Raw genomic sequence first — 18,544 nt, 5'->3', positions numbered from 1 at the left:
AAGGGCAGAGGGCGATGGGCGGGCAGGGAGCGCGGCCCGGGCTGGCTGCGGGCGGCGGGATCATGGAGGATACGGAGAACACCCGTTCACCACCCGCGCCGCTGGTGTAGTGGTATCATGCAAGATTCCCATTCTTGCGACCCGGGTTCGATTCCCGGGCGGCGCACAGCCCTTTTACGTCACTTTGAATTCTTTTATCCTGAATTGCAAAGTCCTTTCTTTTGCCTCCGTTACTTTTAATTACTTTAGTTTAACTGCTTGGTTTTAATTTAAATTTAAAATTTTATTTTAATTTTCCCGCCCCTGTAGAAGGCTCCCCTTTTCTCGGTGCCCACACGTACCTTTTCACCCAGCTTTTAATCCATTTACTTTTAATTATTTTATTTTAACGCTTTGGTTTCAAATTCCTTTCATTTAAACCCTTTTCTTTTAAACTCCTTTATTTTAGCTACCTTATTTTAACTCCTTTATTTTTATTGCCCCCACCCGGCCTCTGTTGCCCATCCTCATAGGAACCTTTTCACTCCACTTTTAAACTCTTCACCTTTGATTCTTTCATTTTCGAATCCTTCATGTTTAATTCCTCTAATTATTAAGTTTTTATAATTTATTTTAATGACTTTATTTTAGTAATCTTTATTTTAGTCCCTGTATTTTATAAACTTTATATCCCCACCCCGATGCCCCGTTCCCGATGCCCACATGTCCCTTTTCACCAAGACTTTCATTTCTTTCATGTTTAATTCTATAATTTTAAACTCTTCCTTTTTAAACACTTCTATTCTAACTCCTTTAGCTCCTTTACTTTTAACTCCTTTATTTTTATTTCTCAGCCCTGCTGCACCCATTCCTGGTGCCCGCATGTCCCTTTCCACCGCGGTTTTAACCCCTTTTAATTATTTTCTTTTTCATTCTCTAATTTTAAATCCCGTTCTTTCAACACCTTTATTTTCACACCTTTATTGCCACTTCCCCGCGCTGATGTCCCCGTTCCCTGTGCCCGCCAGCACCTTTTCAGCCCGCTTTTAAGCGCTTTCCTTTTGATTTTTTCCTTTTCCCTTTGATTTTTAAGCCGCTTCTTTTAAACCCCTCCATTTCTCACCCCTTTCTTTTGAACGCCTTCATTTCAAATCAATTCTCGTCGCCCTCCCCTCACGGCCGCGCATGCGCGGAGCGGCCGCGGCGGGCGGGCCGCGCGCCCCCGGCGCCGTTCCCGCGCTCTCGCCGCGCACGCGCGCTCCCGGCCCCCTCAGCCCGCCCGCCGCCATCTTGCGAGGAGCCGCCGCGGGACCGTCCGCCGGCGGGGCCGGCGCCGCTCGGGCTGCCCGGGCTGCCCAGGGCTCACGGGGCCGCCCCGGCGGGCGGGAAGAGCCGGGGCGGGCGGCGCCATGGAGGATGAAATGCCCAAGACCCTGTGAGTGGGGAGGGGGCGAGACCGCCTATTGTTCCCGGCTCCGCGGGGAGGGGCGGCCCGGGGTCGCCTCACGGACGGGCTCCTCAGGGCTCCGCCGCGGACCCTCAGCCGCCCGCAGTGCTGCGGGAGCTACCGCCGCCCGAGGCTGAGGGGTAGCCGGCCCCCTCCGACAGCGAGGGGAGCCCGGCTGCGGCGGTATTCCTGCCCTTTGCCCGCTCCCAGCGCTGGGCACCGCCGGCCTTTCCTCGGCTCCGGGCGTTCCCCTGGGCCTCCAGCTCACATGTGGAGGGACAGGGCTGTGTGGAAGCTGTGTGTCCCTTCCCCAGTACGTCCCAAGTCACATCTGGAGAGAAAAGGGGTCTGCAAGGTGTGTGCCCCTCTCCCCAGTCCATCCCTGGTCACACCTGGAGGGACAAGTGGTCTGGAAGGTGTGTCCCCCTTTCTCCTGGATAGAAAGGGGGTGTGGAAGGTGTGTGCCCCTCTCCCCAGTCCATCCTGGTCACACCTGGAGGGAAGGCAGTGTGGAAGGTGTCCCCCCCTCCCTGGTACATCCACGCTCACAGCTGGAGGGAAAGGGGCTCTGGAAGTGTTTGTGCCCCCTCCCACTTCCATCCCAGCCCGTGGCAGGGGGTTGAACTGGCACGACCCGAGTCCCTTCCACCCCAGACCGTCCTGTGGTGAGGATCCTGTCGTTCTGTGTGGTCCGTGTAGGTTTTTGTGAGCCACTGGCTGCATTTTTGCCCTGAGGACTGTGGGGGTTACCTTGGCACACAGCTGGAGCCCCACTGCCCTGCTCAGCAGCTCCGTGGCAATGATCAGGCAGTGCCCACGAATCCAGCGCTTGCCCCGGTGTTCAAAGCACTCTCTGAACCTGTTGCTTCCCACGGAGTGAATTAGGAGGCCACGTCAGGAGAGGTTTAGGTGGGATTTCAGCAAAAGGCGCTGCAAAACCTGGCTGTTCTGCACAGCTCCTGTGCACACCTGGGCTGTGTTTCCCTCCTTCTCCCAGGCAGGTGTTACCTGGAGCAGCTTTCCCCCTTCAGGCTCCACTCTTGCCATGCCACCTCTAGAAGCCTTGTCCTCCAGTGCAGCAGGAAAGGCAGGAGGGAGAGAGGGAATCGTTCCAAGGGGAGGGAATGCTGTGCCCTGGGACTGCTGCCCCTCCCCAGGCCTTGAGAAACACCTTGGCCGAGTGACCACGGGACAAGGAGACCCCGACATGCCCCACCCCAGCTGTCCCTCACTCCCTGCTTCCCCAATCCCCGTGTTTTCCCACGTTTGGGGAGCTATTCCTGGCCTCTACAAACACGGAGTGCTGGTGTGTTTTATTGGGGAAGATGCTTTCCCCCATCCCAAGGGTCGTGTGGTGGCCTCGGTGTGTGCCAAGGAATGCAAGTCCCTGTCCTGCAGCACGTGCAGCTGGTGGCAAGGACAGGGCAGCACTGAGGCTGCGAAAGACCTGCAGGATCACCCAGTCCTGCCTTAAAACCCAGCTCAGGGCTGAGCAGCTTCCAGGCTGGGATTCCTCTGACCCCCTGCCCGTGACTTTCCGGGGTCACACGGGGAATTGTCACCAGCTGGCTGTCACAGGTCAGGTTCAGAAGGAGCAGAAATGCAGCTCAGGTTAGTGGATGTTCAGTCCATGCTCACAGGGAGGTTTCTGTAGGATTTCTGCTCCAGAAATCCCCCCTGGGTGTGGATTTTGGGGCTGCCTCACTTGTGTGACCCCAAAGCTCTCTGCACTCTGATTTTCCCTTCCCAGTTGTTCTGGAAGTAGCTCCTTGTTTTTGCCTTTTCCTCCTCACCTGTGTCAGTGAGGAGCAGTCACAGGCAGAAAGTGCAGCTTAGGGTGATCTTTAGTGGGTGTTAAATTTGTGCTCACACGGGGATTTCTGTAGGATTTCTGCTCCAGAAATCCTCCCTGGGTGTGGATTTTGGGGCTCCCTCACTTGTGTGACCCCAAAGCTCTCTGCACTCTGTTTTTTCCTTCCCTAACCCATTGCAGTTGTTTTCCTGGAGCAGCTTGCAGCCCCTCCTGGAAGTAGCTCCTTGTTTTTGCCTTCTCCACCTCACCTGTGTCAGTGAGGGGGTGCAGAGCCCTGTGTTCCCTTAGGAGCTGTTTTTCCTCCTGTAAATGAGTTCCTGAGGGGCAGCTCCTTCTCCCACGGGCTGCTCCCTTCCCTGAAAGCCACGTTTCAGCAGCAGGTGATGGATCTGCAGGGCAGGTGGGAGGCAGCCTTGGGGGTGACAGAGTCCTGTTGTTTGTGTTTTCCATGGATGCACGTGGCAGACGTGTCCTAAATTAAATTAATTTGTGGTCTGAAGCAGGCGCTGGCAGCACTTGGGTTTGGCTTCTCAAGGTGAACTTGGATAACACAGCCCTTCATCTGCAGAGTCATCAACCGACTCGTTAATTGGATTGTGGTGCAATTAGCAGGAGAGAGGGGTGGGAGATGCAGGAAGAGCCAGGACTGAGCTCTCCTGGCAGGGTCACCTGGCTGCTGGGTTATTTGTGTGTCAGTGGCCCAGGACAAGGTCCAGGTGTGCTGGATCCTGCCTGTGGAACGTGGAGCTGCAGCAGAATTCCATGTGGGAGATGGAATTTCTGTACTGGGAAATCAGTGTGGGAATGTGGGAGATGGAATTTCTGTACTGGGAAACCATTATAGGAATATGGGAACTGGAATTTCTGTACTGGGAAATCAGTGTGGGAATGTGGGAACTGGAATTTCTGTACTGGGAAATCAGTGTGGGAATGTGGGAACTGAATTTGTGTACTGGGAAATCAGTGTGGGAATGTGGGAGATGGAATTTCTGTACTGGGAAATCATTATAGGAATGTGGGAACTGAATTTGTGTACTGGGAAATCAGTGTGGGAATGTGGGAACTGAATTTCTGTACTGGGAAATCAGTGTGGGGATGTGGGAACTGGAATTTCTGTACTGGGAAATCAGTGTGGGGATGTGGGAACTGAATTTCTGTACTGGGAAATCAGTGTGGGGATATGGGAACTGAATTTCTGTGCTGGGAAATCAGTGTGGGAATGTGGGAACTGAATTTCTGTACTGGGAAATCAGTGTGGGGATATGGGAACTGAATTTCTGTACTGGGAAATCAGTGTGGGAATGTGGGAACTGAATTTCTGTACTGGGAAATCATTATAGGAATGTGGGAACTGAATTTCTGTACTGGGAAATCAGTGTGGGAATGTGGGAACTGGAATTTCTGTACTGGGAAATCAGTGTGGGAATGTGGGAACTGGAATTTCTGTACTGGGAAATCAGTGTGGGAATGTGGGAACTGAATTTCTGTACTGGGAAATCAGTGTGGGGATATGGGAACTGAATTTCTGTGCTGGGAAATCAGTGTGGGAATGTGGGAACTGAATTTCTGTACTGGGAAATCAGTGTGGGAATGTGGGAACTGAATTTCTGTACTGGGAAATCAGTGTGGGGATGTGGGAACTGGAATTTCTGTACTGGGAAATCAGTGTGGGGATGTGGGAACTGAATTTCTGTACTGGGAAATCAGTGTGGGAATGTGGGAACTGAATTTCTGTACTGGGAAATCAGTGTGGGAATGTGGGAACTGAATTTCTGTACTGGGAAATCAGTGTGGGGATGTGGGAACTGAATTTCTGTACTGGGAAATCAGTGTGGGGATGTGGGAACTGAATTTCTGTGCTGGGAAATCAGTGTGGGGATGTGGGAACTGAATTTCTGTACTGGGAAATCAGTGTGGGGATGTGGGAACTGAATTTCTGTACTGGGAAATCAGTGTGGGAATGTGGGAACTGGAATTTCTGTACTGGGAAATCAGTGTGGGGATGTGGGAACTGAATTTCTGTACTGGGAAATCATTATAGGGATGTGGGAACTGAATTTCTGTACTGGGAAATCAGTGTGGGGATGTGGGAACTGAATTTCTGTACTGGGAAATCAGTGTGGGGATGTGGGAACTGAATTTCTGTACTGGGAAATCATTATAGGGATGTGGGAACTGGAATTTGTGTACTGGGAAATCATTATAGGGATATGGGAACTGAATTTCTGTACTGGGAAATCAGTGTGGAAGGTCGAGTTCATGGAGTCATGGAATCCTGGAATGTTTGGAGTGGGAAGAGACGTGAAACCCACGCAGTGCCACCCCTGCCAGGGCAGGGACATCCCCCAGTGTCCCAAGGCCTGTCCAGGCTGGCCTTGGGCACTGCCAGGGGCTCCTCTGGGGGATCCATCCCTGGCCGTGGGAAGCCATTCCCCCTTTTCCTGTCGCTTCACCCCTGCTTCCCAAAGCCCTTCCCCGGTTCCACCGTGTCCAACATCCAGCCCATGCGTGTGTTTGGCCCTCAGGTACGTGGGGAACCTCTCCAGGGACGTGACGGAGGCTCTGATCCTGCAGCTCTTCAGCCAGATCGGACCCTGCAAGAACTGCAAGATGATCATGGATGTAAGAGCCGGACTCCTCTGATTTCCCCGCTCCTCCCCGCACCAGCTCCGCTCGTGCCTCGGGAATTCCCCTGCCAGCAGGGCCCAGCCACCTTCAATAAACCTGCAGGTGCACTCCTGTGGCTTTGGCATCGTTTCTGCACGTGCCTGCTGCTAGATTTAAGGATGGGTGGGCGTGGAGAGGGACAAGGAGCTCTTTAAATCGTGAGGGGATTGCCAATGGGGTTTGAGGAATTCCTGACCGTCGTGTTACCTCGCTGAAGGGGAGTCCCTGTTAGTCCCTGTAGGGTCAGAAAAGCTGTCCACATGGGGCAGTCAGAGCCTGGGTTTGTGTCCCTAGTCCTGGGTTTGTGTCCCTGATCCTGGGTTTGTGTCCCTGATCCTGGGTTTGTGTCCCTAGTCCTGGGTTTGTGTCCCTGATCCTGGGTTTGTGTCCCTAGTCCCGGGTTTGTGTCCCTAATCCTGGGTTTGTGTCCCTAATCCTGGGTTTGTGTCCCTAATCCTGGGTTTGTGTCCCTAGTCCTGGGTTTGTGTCCCTAGTCCTGGGTTTGTGTCCCTGATCCTGGGTTTGTGTCCCTAGTCCCATGTTTGTGTCCCTAGTCCTGGGTTTGTGTCCCTAATCCCATGTTTGTGTCCCTAATCCTGGTTTTCAGTCCCTAATCCCAGTTTTCAGTCCCTAATCCCAGGTTTGTATCTCCAGTCCTGGGTTTGTGCCCCCAGTCCCGGGTTTGTGCCCCCAATCACGGGTTTGTGTCCATTTACTGAAGAGGGAAATAAAGGGATCTCACGCATTTTTTTTGGAAGTAAACCAAGATCTCTCACCCATTTATTAAGAGGGAACTGAAGGGATTTTACCCATTTACTGAAGAGGGAAATGAAGGGATTTTACCCATTTAATGAAGAGGGAAATGAAGGGATTTTACACATTTTTGAGGAAGGAAACTAAGATCTGTCACCCATTTACTGAAGAGGGAACTGAAGGGATTTTACCCATTTACTGATGAGGGAAATAATGGGATTTTACCCATTTACTGAAGAGGGAAATGATGGGACTTTACCCATTTATTAAGAGGGAACTGAAGGGATTTTACCCATTTTTTCCCGGGTTTGTGTCCCCAGTCTCAGGTTTGTGCCCCTAGTCCTGGTTTTGTTTCCCTAATCCTGGGTTTGTGTCCCTAGTGTCAGATTTGTGTCCCCAATCCCAGGTTTGTGTCTCTAGTCCCGGGTTTGTGCCCCTAATCCCAGCTCAGTGCCCCCAGTCCCAGCTCAGTGCCCTAATCCCAGCTCAGTGCCCTAATCCCAGCTCAGTGCCCTAATCCCAGCTCAGTGCCCCCAGTCCCAGCTCAGTGCCCTAATCCCAGCTCAGTGCCCTAATCCCAGCTCAGTGCCCCTAATCCCAGCTCAGTGCCCCTAATCCCAGCTCAGTGCCCTAATCCCAGCTCAGTGCCCTAATCCCAGCTCAGTGCCCCTAATCCCAGCTCAGTGCCCCTAATCCCAGCTCAGTGCCCCTAATCCCAGCTCAGTGCCCTAATCCCAGCTCGGTGCCCTAATCCCAGCTCAGTGCCCCTAATCCCAGCTCAGTGCCCTAATCCCAGCTCGGTGCCCCTAATCCCAGCTCAGTGCCCTAATCCCAGCTCAGTGCCCCTAATCCCAGCTCAGTGCCCTAATCCCAGCTCGGTGCCCTAATCCCAGCTCAGTGCCCCTAATCCCAGCTCAGTGCCCCTAATCCCAGCTCAGTGCCCTAATCCCAGCTCGGTGCCCTAATCCCAGCTCAGTGCCCTAATCCCAGCTCAGTGCCCCCAGTCCCAGCTCAGTGCCCCTAATCCCAGCTCAGTGCCCTAATCCCAGCTCAGTGCCCTAATCCCAGCTCAGTGCCCCTAATCCCAGCTCAGTGCCCTAATCCCAGCTCAGTGCCCTAATCCCAGCTCAGTGCCCTAATCCCAGCTCAGTGCCCCCAGTCCCAGCTCAGTGCCCTAATCCCAGCTCAGTGCCCTAATCCCAGCTCAGTGCCCCTAATCCCAGCTCAGTGCCCCAATCCCAGCTCAGTGCCCTAATCCCAGCTCGGTGCCCTAATCCCAGCTCAGTGCCCTAATCCCAGCTCAGTGCCCCAATCCCAGCTCAGTGCCCCTAATCCCAGCTCAGTGCCCTAATCCCAGCTCAGTGCCCTAATCCCAGCTCAGTGCCCTAATCCCAGCTCAGTGCCCTAATCCCAGCTCAGTGCACCCAGTCCCAGCTCAGTGCCCCTAATCCCAGCTCAGTGCCCTAATCCCAGCTCAGTGCCCTAATCCCAGCTCGGTGCCCCTAATCCCAGCTCGGTGCCCTAATCCCAGCTGGTTTCCTGTCTCAGACTGGCAGTGATCCCTACTGCTTCGTGGAGTTCTACGAGCACCGGCACGCGGCCGCAGCCCTGGCTGCCATGAACGGCAGGAAGATAATGGGTAAGGTAAGCTGCTCCGGGTGAGTCTGTGCCAGGGCACAGCTGGCAGTGCCAGGGCAGAGCAGTGCCAGGGCAGAGCTGGCAGTGCCAGGGCAGAGCTGGCAGAGCCAGGGCAGAGCTGGCTGTGCCAGGGGCAGAGCTGGCAGTGCCAGGGCAGAGCTGGATGTGCCAGGGCAGAGCTGGATGTGCCAGGGGCAGAGCTGGCAGGGCCAGGGCAGAGCAGGGCCAGGGCAGAGCTGGCAGAGCCAGGGCAGAGCTGGCAGTGCCAGGGCAGAGCTGGCAGTGCCAGGGGGCAGAGCTGGATGTGCCAGGGCAGAGCTGGCAGTGCCAGGGCAGAGCTGGCTGTGCCAGGGCAGAGCTGGATGTGCCAGGGCAGAGCTGGCTGTGCCAGGGCAGAGCAGGGCCAGGGCAGAGCTGGGTGTTGGGGGAGAAATTCAGAGTGTTGGGGGAGAAGTTCAGGGTGTTGGGGGAGAAATTCAGGGTGTTGGGGGTGAAATTCAGGGTGTTGGGGGAGAAATTCAGAGTGTTGGGAGGAGAAATTCAGAGTGTTGAGAAGTTCAGAGTGTTGGGGGGAGAAATTCAGAGTGTTGGGAGGAGTTCAGGGTGTTTGGAGGAGAAGTTCAGAGTGTTGGGAGGAGTTCAGGGTGTTGGGAGGAGTTCAGAGTGTTTGGAGGAGGAGTTCAGGGTGTTGGGAGGAGGTCAGAGTGTTGGGAGGAGGTCAGAGTGTTGGGAGGAGTTCAGAGTGTTTGGAGAAGTTCAGGGTGTTGGGAGGAGTTCAGAGTGTTTGGAGAAGTTCAGAGTGTTGGGAGAAGTTCAGAGTGTTGGGAGGAGAAGTTCAGAGTGTTGGGAGAAGTTCAGAGTGTTGGGAGAAGTTCAGAGTGTTGGGAGGAGAAGTTCAGAGTGTTGGGAGAAGTTCAGAGTGTTGGGAGAAGTTCAGAGCGTTGGGAGGAGTTCAGGGTGTTTGGAGGAGAAGTTCAGGGTGTTTGGAGGAGAAGTTCAGGGTGTTGGGAGGAGGTCAGAGTGTTGGGAGGAGTTCAGAGTGTTGGGAGAAGTTCAGAGTGTTTGGAGGAGTTCAGAGTGTTGGGAGGAGGAGTTCAGAGTGTTGGAAGGAGGATCTCAGAGCATTGGGGTGTGTTCAGAGCCTTGGGAGGAGGAGTTCAGGATGCTGGGAGGAGAAGTTCAGGGTGTTGGAAGGAGGATCTCAGAGCATTGGGGTGTGTTCAGAGCCTTGGGAGGAGGAGTTCAGGATGCTGGGAGGAGCTCAGAGCATTGGGAAGAGCGTGGAGCTGAGGATGTGGAACTGGGAGGAAAATCACAGAATTCCAGAGTGCTTGGGTTGGGAGGCCCCTCTGGAGATGATCCCGTGCCCGAGTTCATTCAGAGCAGGGTGCACAGGGGAACTGGCAGGGTGGTGATGTCTGCTGAGAAGGAGCTACCACAGCCCATTCCAGGCCTCAAAGGAAGGTTTTCCTTCATGTTTTCCTTCATATTTTCCTTCTTTTCCTCCTATTCGGGTGGAACTTCCATGTTTCAGTCCATTACCCCGTCACTGGGCACCACTGATCAGAGTCTGTCCCCATCCTCTTCACAATCACCCTTGAGACATTTGGGAGCCATTCCCTGGCTCCTGTCCCTCCCTGCCTTGTCCCCAGTCCCTCTGCAGCTCTCCTGGATCCCCTTCAGGCCCTGCCAGGGGCTCTGGGCTCTCCCTGGAGCCTTCCCTTCTCCAGGTGAGCCCCTCAGAGCAGGGCAGCTCTACCCTTGCTCATGGAAAAGCAAACCCTAGAAAAAAAGCCTTCAACTCGAGTTTTAACCCCAGCCCCACACATGGGGTGCCCTGTAGGGTCAGATTTGAGCACTGGAGGTGTCTGAGCTCTTTTAGGATTTGCCAAATCCCACGTGTGATTCCCGTTTGCAGGAGGTCAAAGTGAACTGGGCCACCACCCCCAGCAGCCAGAAGAAAGACACCAGCAGTAAGTGTCACCCGTGCAAGTTCTGAAACAGAAATGCACCACACGGAGCTCTGGGGGAATGGTTTTCGTTGGAATCCTAATTATTTATTGTGTTTGTGTTAATTAAACCTCAGGGCAAATCTGATCTTTGCCATCACACAGCGTTCACAAAGGTAATTGTATCTTCTTAACCATCAAATTGTGGATCTCCAGGGTGCTCCCTGAAGAGAAGTTTGGGGGGTTTTTGTTTGTTTCCCATTGAATTCCTGTGGAAAAATTCCATAAAATTCCCTGTAGCACCAGGAAGGGATGTGATGCAAATCTGTGACGATTTGCTGCCTGGGCAGTTGTGAATTAAAACCCAAAATGCCTCATTCTGTATTTTTGAGGCACATTGAGCATCTCCCTGGCTCCTTCCAGAAGGGGTTCCATCACTCCCAGCAATTTCTGTGGGGAAATTCCTGGAATTTTGGGCTGGTGAGGCTGAAGCACCCTGGCATGGTGGCAGGGGTGGCACTTGCGTGGGTTTCGATCCCTTGCCACCCAAACCATTCCAGGATTCCACATCAGCAGTGCTGATTCCATCCTGCTGCTGGCACAGGGAGAGAGAGCCTTTCCTGCACACCGGGCACGTCAGGTGTAAATAGTCTCAGATTTGTGCAGTAGGTGCTGGCAGGCCTTAAAAGCAGTTTGTAAAATTGAAGATACAAACGTGTGTCCTTCAAATCACAGGGGCTGTCAGGAGCAGCAGGAATTCTGCTCTTCCTGTAGCATCCAATATGGATTTCTGTGGTGTTTAATACTTTGGTTTTTTGTGCTTTATACTAACGTATTTTGAATAACAGCTAGAGTTTTAATAAAGATTTTTTTAAGAAGAGTTTTTTTTCCCCTCTGCTCTGCTCAGAGGGCATCTTCAACCACTGAATCCTCCTTTCTCTCTTTCCCCAAAGACCATTTCCACGTCTTTGTCGGAGACCTCAGCCCTGAGATCACAACTGAAGACATCAAAGCAGCCTTTGCTCCCTTTGGAAGAATCTCGTAAGTCCTTTTTTGGGGCAGATCAAGGTCTCCCTCCTGAGTGGAGGCAGCTTTGTGTAGAGTCAGTGGCACTGTGGCAGTGCAGGGACCACAGTTCTGCTCTCACAGCCAAATCCTTTATCCCACCTGGTCTGCTTTCCCAGCAGAGCTGGAAAATCCAGATCCTGCACCTGGGCTGTGCACTTCCCTGGGCACTCTGCATTTCTGGGGCCAGCCCCCCTTTTTGTGGAATTCATTCCCATTTCCCTCAAAATGAGAGCCTTTTTTTGAGCGTGCTGGGGCAGCACCACCTTGTCCTGAGGCCCCACAGGTTTTTGGGACAGGGAGCTGAGCCTGTCCCAGCCAGGCTGGGGTGGCCCTGCCAGCCTGTCCCAGCCAGGGCGCAGCAGAGCGAGGAGCAGTCCCTCCAGTCCATCTCCAACCATAAACCGTGAATTTTCCTCGTAGTGTTCTCTGTACTGGACACTGGAGTTTCTTGGTGGTGGTGTAAGAACGTAGAAGGCTTTGGAGTGTTGGGTAGTGAAGCATTTAATTGAAGTAAGTTTGGTTTTTGTTGTTTGGGTTTTTTTTTTTTATCTCTCAGGAGTTCTAGTTTATTCCTCTTTTCGTGCCAGCTTGATTTCCTCGTATTAGAAGGTTTAGAAAGTTCTATCAATGTGGTTTTTGCTTCAAGCATCCCCTGAGTGCAGCTGAGGATCCCTGGGCAGAGGAGAGGGAGTCTGGATGGGATTCCAGGGATTTCATCCCTTGGATGGAAGGGATGGGGCTGCAGGGATTTCATCCCCTGGATGGAAGGGATGGGATTCCAGGGATTTCATCCCCTGGATGGAAGGGATGGGGCTGCAGGGATTTCATCCCCTGGATGGAAGGGATGGGGCTGCAGGGAGTCTGGATGGGGCTGCAGGGATTTCATCCTCTGGATGGAAGGGATGGGATTCCAGGGATTTCATGCCCTGGATGGAAGGGATGGGGCTGCAGGGAGTCTGGATGGGATTCCAGGGATTTCATCCCCTGGATGGAAGGGATGGGATTCCAGGGATTTCATCCCCTGGATGGAAGGGATGGGGCTGCAGGGATTTTATCCCTTGCATGGAAGGGATGGGCTATAGGGAGTCTGGAAGGGATGGGGCTGCAGGGATTTCATGCTCTGGATGGAAGGGATGGGCTGCAGGGATTTCATGCTCTGGATGGAAGGGATGGGGCTGCAGGGATTTCATGCTCTGGATGGAAGGGATGGGCTGCAGGGATTTCATCCCCTGGATGGAAGGGATGGGATTCCAGGGATTTCATCCTCTGGATGGAAGGGATGGGGCTGCAGGGATTTCATCCCTTGGATGGAAGGGATGGGATTCCAGGATTTCACCCCCTGGATGGAAGGGATGGGGCTGCAGGGAGTCTGGATGGGGCTGCAGGGATTTCATCCCTTGGATGGAAGGGATGGGGCTGCAGGGAGTCTGGATGGGGCTGCAGGGATTTCATCCTCTGGATGGAAGGGATGGGGCTGCAGGGATTTCATCCCCTGGATGGAAGGGATGGGATTCCAGGGATTTCATCCCCTGGATGGAAGGGATGGGGCTGCAGGGAGTCTGGATGGGGCTGCAGGGATTTCATCCTCTGGATTGAAGGGATGGGGCTGCAGGGAGTCTGGATGGGATTCCAGGGATTTCATCCCCTGGATGGAAGGGATGGGCTGCAGGGATTTCATCCCCTGGATGGAAGGGATGGGCTGCAGGGATTTCATCCCTTGGATGGAAGGGATGGGGCTGCAGGGAGTCTGGAAGGGATGGGGCTGCAGGGAGTCTGGATGGGGCTGCAGGGATTTCATCCCCTGGATGGAAGGGATGGGATTCCAGGGAGTCTGGATGGGGCTGCAGGGATTTCATCCCCTGGATGGAAGGGATGGGGCTGCAGGGATTTCATCCCCTGGATGGAAGGGATGGGCTGCAGGGAGTCTGGATGGGATTCCAGGGGTTCATCCCCTGGATGGCAGGGATGGGCTCCAGGAAGGGAGTGATGCTCATGCTGGCTCAGACTCACCACCCAACCTGAAACTCAAGTTTTTTCCCCCCAAAAAGCAGAATTCTCCCTTTTGAACTCTCGTTCCAAACCCCAAAGGACCCAGATTTTCTCCTTATTTAGATTTTACCTGTAAAAACGAGGGATTGAAGGAAGTGACTTCAGCTGTTCAGCAGTGACCAGGCTCTGCAAATGTGCTGCTAATGGAATATTTCCTGATTGATTGCTTTTTATTTGAATCTTTACTGGTCCTAAACTAATTTTTATTGATGACCTCGAGGCGTGATCAGCACAGAGAGAAATGTGGGTAATTCTTGGCCTCTGGCTGGTTTGAATCCCTGTCAGATATCCTGTTTGTGCTCACTCTGCTCATGTTTTCACTTGTTCCTGAGCCTTTATTCCCAGTTTTTCAGTTGAGAGTCAGTAGAGATGAGTGTTTCCCCCTTTCCCTCTGCAGCAAACCCAGCTCAGCTCCCCAAAGTGCCTTTTCCAGGCAATTTGGGATCCTGGACCCAAATTCTGGAAAAACTAAAAAAAAAAAAAAAAAATAGGAAGGGGGATCTAATAGAGAACAAATCTTCCTGCTGCTTTGGAGAGGGTTCTCCTCAGGCATCTGGCTCTGTGGGTGCCACAATTAATGTTAATTAGGCTTAAAACCTCCGAGCCTTAACGAGCTTTGTGCCCACTGTGGCTTCTCAGTGCTCTGCTGGTTTCTGTGCCCCCCCTGATTTCACTTCCATGATTTCCTGACTGGTCTTTTTTTTTAGCTCTTCTGAAGAATGGCCAGAATTCCATGGCAAACCAAAGGCTACAGTTCACAGTGGAGAAATGCTGTAGTTTTATTTATCAATTTTATTCCTTTTTCCCCCCCTCATGGTTTTTTTTTCTGTACCTCGTAGTTCCAGTCACTCCTGTTTGATAATGATGCATGATGTGTGGTTTTAAGACTTGGAATGTGTTTTATTTTCTTCAATAATTAATGTTCAATTTAATAATTAATTTAATTTCCATGCAATTCAAAATAATTAAGTGATTTCAATTAATCTGAAATACCAATCTCTCAAAATTTACAGCTGCCCAAAAAGGGGGGTAACAAATTGACCTGAGAATTAAAGAATTCAGTTAACAGGCTTTCAGAACTCAGTTTTGCCTCTCAAATCCTATTCTTTCATTTTTATTTTCATTTCTGTTGAATGTTTGCAGTGAGCAGGTAGAATGTGTTGGCAAATAAAGAAGATTTTAAAACTTGCATGGTTCCAAGCTCCTTCCAGGCTGTGATCTGGAACAGCTGCTTTGTGCCTTTCCCAGCCTGGCAGCAGCAGCCAGCCGTAAAACTTCTTAAAAAACCTCTTGACTTCCATGCTGTAAAGTTCATTTTGCTCCTTTAGCCAAGCTGGGTGTGGACAGGGGGATGCTTTGAGCCTGGTGGAGGGGAGAGGAGAGAGGTGGGGCTGAGCTGTGGGGCTGAGCTCGTTGCCTTTGTGCTTTCAGGGACGCGCGGGTGGTCAAGGACATGGCCACGGGCAAGTCCAAGGGCTACGGCTTCGTCTCCTTCTTCAATAAATGGGTGAGAGATCCTGGTTCCCTTCCAAAATGTGGGCAAAAACCCTTCAGTTCCCTCTTAATAAATGGGCAAAAACCCTTCAGTTCCCTCTTAATAAATGGGCAAAATCCCTTCAGTTCCCTCTTAATAAATGGGCAAAAACCCTTCAGTTCCCTCTTAATGAATGGGCAAAATCCCTTCAGTTCCCTCTTAATAAATGGGTGAGAGATCCTGGTTACCTTCCAAAATGTGGGCAAAAACCCTTCAGTTCCCTCTTAATAAATGGGCAAAAACCCTTCAGTTCCCTCTCAATAAATGGGTAAAATCCCTTCAGTTCCCTCTTAATAAATGGGCAAAAACCCTTCAGTTCCCTCTTAATAAATGGGCAAAATCCCTTCAGTTCCCTCTCAATAAATGGGTAAAATCCCTTCAGTTCCCTCTTAATAAATGGGCAAAATCCCTTCAGTTCCCTCTGAATAAATGGGCAAAAACCCTTCAGTTCCCTCTTAATAAATGGGCAAAATCCCTTCAGTTCCCTCTTAATAAATGGGCAAATCCCTTCAGTTCCCTCTTAATAAATGGGCAAAAACCCTTCAGTTCACTCTTAATAAATGGGCAAAAATCCCTTCAGTTCTCTCTTAATAAATGGGTGAGAGATCCTGGTTCCCTTCCAAAAAAAATGGGCCAAATCCCTTCATTTCCCTCTTAATAAATGGGTAACATCCCTTTATTTCCCTCTTAATAAATGGGTAAAATACCTTCAGTCCCCTCTTAATAAATGGGCAAAATCACTTCAGTTCCCTCTTGATAAACGGGTGAGAGATCTTGGTTCCCTACCCAAAAAGTGGCTAAAATCCCTTCATTTCCCTCTTAACAAGCGGGCAAATCCCATCATTTCCCTCCTCGTTGCCCCAGCAGCGGGGTCAGTGGGGTTTTCTCTCCCTGCCCCTCCTCCAGGACGCCGAGAACGCCATCCAGCAGATGGGGGGGCAGTGGCTCGGGGGCCGGCAGATCAGGACCAACTGGGCCACCAGGAAACCTCCAGCTCCCAAGAGCACCTATGACAGTAGGTGCCCACCCTGTGCCCTGCCAGCCCCTGGGGCGGGGGAATCCCAGAGTTTTGGGGGTGGGAAGGAGCTCAGAGCCCATCCCACCCCACCCCTGCCTTGGGCAGGGACACCTTCCCCAATCCCAGGGTGATCCGAGCCCCCCCAGCCTGGCCTTGGACACCAACAGGGGTGGGGCAGCCACAGCTGCTGTAGGAATTCCATCCCACCCCCATTCCTTCCCAGTATCCCACCCCAATCTCCCAGTTTGAAGCCGTTCCCTGGGTCCTGTCCCTCCACCCCTTGTCCCCAGTCCCTCTCCAGCTCTCCTGGAGCCCCTCCAGGCCCTGCCAGGTGCTCTGAGATGTCCCTGTAAAGATTTACAGGTTGTTCCCAACAGTCCCGTGCCAGTCAGGACTAGAATCCCCTCCCCAGTAATTCCCATCCCAGCCCTTGAGAACCAAATCCAATATCCCAAAATGCAATCCCTGGCAGCAAACACCAAACAACTGTCCTACGACGAGGTGCTCACGCAGTCCAGCCCCAGCAACTGCACCGTGTACTGCGGGGGGGTCACCTCGGGCCTCACAGGTACGTGTGGCCCCGCCCCGTGGCACCTGTCCCCGTGGCACCACGCGTGCCTCACGCTGCTGTCTGTCTGTCTGTCCTTCCTGCTCCAGAGCAGCTGATGCGCCAGACCTTCTCCCCCTTCGGGCAGATCATGGAGATCCGAGTGTTCCCGGACAAAGGCTACTCCTTCGTCAGGTGGGGAGTGGGACTGGGGGCTGGGGGGGACCCAGGGGAGAGGGGTTTTCCTTCCTCTGCTCTGAGGAGGGATTCTGGCTGTAAAAAGTGGGAAAAATCCCAAAAAGCACTTGGAACAGGGCCCTTTGTCATTCAGGACTCCAATCAGCACAGAGGAGTCACTCAACCCTCCCAGGTTATAGGGTTTTTCCTTCCTCTGGTTTGAGGAGGGATTCTGGCTGAAACAAGTGGGGAAAATCCCATAAATTATTTGGAACAGGGCCCTTTGTCGTGTGGGAGCTCTGTCAGCACAGAGGAGTCACTGAACCTTCCCAGGTTAGAGAGGTTAGAGGGTTTCTGCTCCTTCTGGTCTAAGAAGACCATAAAAGTGGGAAAAATCCCAAAGATCACTTGGAACAGGGCCCTTTGTCATTCAGGACTCCAGTCAGCACTGAGGAGTCACTGAACCCACCCAGGTGACAGGATTTTTCCTTCCTCTGCTCTGAGGAGGGATTCTGGCTGAAACAAGTGGGGAAAATCCCAAAAAGCACTTGGAACAGGGCCCGTTGTCATTCAGGACTCCAGTCAGCACCGAGGAGTCACTCAACCCTCCCAGGTTATAGGATTTTTCCTTCCTCTCCTCTGAGGAGGGATTCTGGCTGTAAAAAGTGGGGGAAATCCCATAAATTACTTGGAATAGGATCCTTTGTCATTCAGGACTCCAATCAGCACAGAGGAGTCACTGAACCCTCCCAGGTGACAGGGTTTTTCCTTCCTCTGCTCTGAGGAGGGATTTTGGCCATAAAAAATAGGGAAAATCCCATAAATCACTTGGAACAGGGCCCTTTGTCACATGGGAGCTCTATCAGCACAGAGGAGTCACTCAACCCTCCCAGGTTATAGGGTTTTTCCTTCCTTAGGTTTGAGGAGGGATTATGGCCATAAAAAAATGGGAAAAAACCCCAGAACCACTTGGAACTGGGATAGAGGGTCAATCAAATCCCAATCAATATCCCAATAAATATCCCAATCAATATCCCAATCAATACCCCAATAAATATCCCAATAAATATCCTCAATCAATATCCTAATCAATACCCCAATCAATCTCCCAATAAATATCCTCAATCAATATCCCAATCAATATCCCAATCAAATCCCAATCAATACCCCAATAAATATCCCAATAAATACCCTCAATCAATACCCCAATCAAATCCCAATCAATACCCCAATAAATAGCCAATCAGTATCCCAATCAATACCCCAATCAATACCCCAATAAATATCCTCAATCAATACCCCAATCAAATCCCAATCAATACCCCAATAAATATCCTCAATCAATACCCCAATCAATACCCAATCAATACCCAATCAATGCCCCCGTCAATATTTCACGCGGCAGGTTCAGTTCCCATGAGAGCGCTGCCCACGCCATCGTCTCCGTCAACGGCACCACCATCGAGGGCCACGTGGTCAAGTGCTACTGGGGCAAGGAGACGCCCGACATGGCCGGCCCCGTCCAGCAGGTCTGGCGACCCCGGAGAGGCCTGGGCTGCTAATTAACCACCCTGTTAATTGGCTGGGAGCAGGGAGTGGCATGGAGGGGTGGTGATGGAGAGAGGGATGGATGGATGGATGGATGATGGATGGATGGATGGATGATGGATGGATGGATGGATGGATGGATGATGGATGGATGGATGGATGATGGATGGATGGATGGATGGATGGATGGATGGATGGATGATGGATGGATGGATGGATGGATGGATGGATGGATCCATGGATGATGGATGGATGGAGGGATGGATGGATGGATGATGGATGGATGGATGGATGGATGGATGATGGATGGATGGAGGGATGGATGGATGGATGGATGGATGGATGGATGGATGATGG

General features: G+C 52.1%; 1 protein-coding gene and 1 non-coding gene across 5 annotated transcripts in view; both read left to right on the top strand.

Annotated features, from left to right (window-relative positions):
• Nucleotides 1–95: 95 nt before the first annotated feature.
• TRNAG-CCC (transfer RNA glycine (anticodon CCC)) lies at nucleotides 96–166 on the top strand. Its single transcript has one exon. It is a non-coding gene; the product is annotated as a tRNA-Gly (tRNA).
• A 1,105-nt stretch (nucleotides 167–1,271) lies between these two features.
• Nucleotides 1,272–18,544, top strand: part of TIA1 (TIA1 cytotoxic granule associated RNA binding protein) — a 22,612-nt gene continuing 5,339 nt past the window's right edge. For 2 of the 4 annotated variants that reach the window (XM_054000589.1, XM_054000590.1), the window contains exons 1-10: nucleotides 1,272–1,414; nucleotides 5,765–5,861; nucleotides 8,208–8,303; nucleotides 10,216–10,270; nucleotides 11,200–11,287; nucleotides 14,795–14,870; nucleotides 15,804–15,912; nucleotides 16,388–16,483; nucleotides 16,573–16,657; nucleotides 18,045–18,168. In XM_054000589.1, coding sequence (XP_053856564.1) covers nucleotides 1,389–1,414; nucleotides 5,765–5,861; nucleotides 8,208–8,303; nucleotides 10,216–10,270; nucleotides 11,200–11,287; nucleotides 14,795–14,870; nucleotides 15,804–15,912; nucleotides 16,388–16,483; nucleotides 16,573–16,657; nucleotides 18,045–18,168 — 852 coding nt within the window. In that variant the 5' untranslated portion in view covers nucleotides 1,272–1,388. Of the gene's footprint in view, nucleotides 1,415–5,764; nucleotides 5,868–8,207; nucleotides 8,304–10,215; nucleotides 10,275–11,155; nucleotides 11,288–14,794; nucleotides 14,871–15,803; nucleotides 15,913–16,387; nucleotides 16,484–16,572; nucleotides 16,658–18,044; nucleotides 18,169–18,544 lie in introns of all 4 variants that reach the window. The other 2 variants (XM_054000587.1, XM_054000588.1) reach the window with 2 other exon arrangements.

Source organism: Vidua macroura, chromosome 28 (assembly GCF_024509145.1).
Source record: "Vidua macroura isolate BioBank_ID:100142 chromosome 28, ASM2450914v1, whole genome shotgun sequence".
Lineage (NCBI taxonomy): Eukaryota > Metazoa > Chordata > Aves > Passeriformes > Viduidae > Vidua > Vidua macroura.
This window is presented reverse-complemented; position numbering and strand designations above follow the sequence as displayed.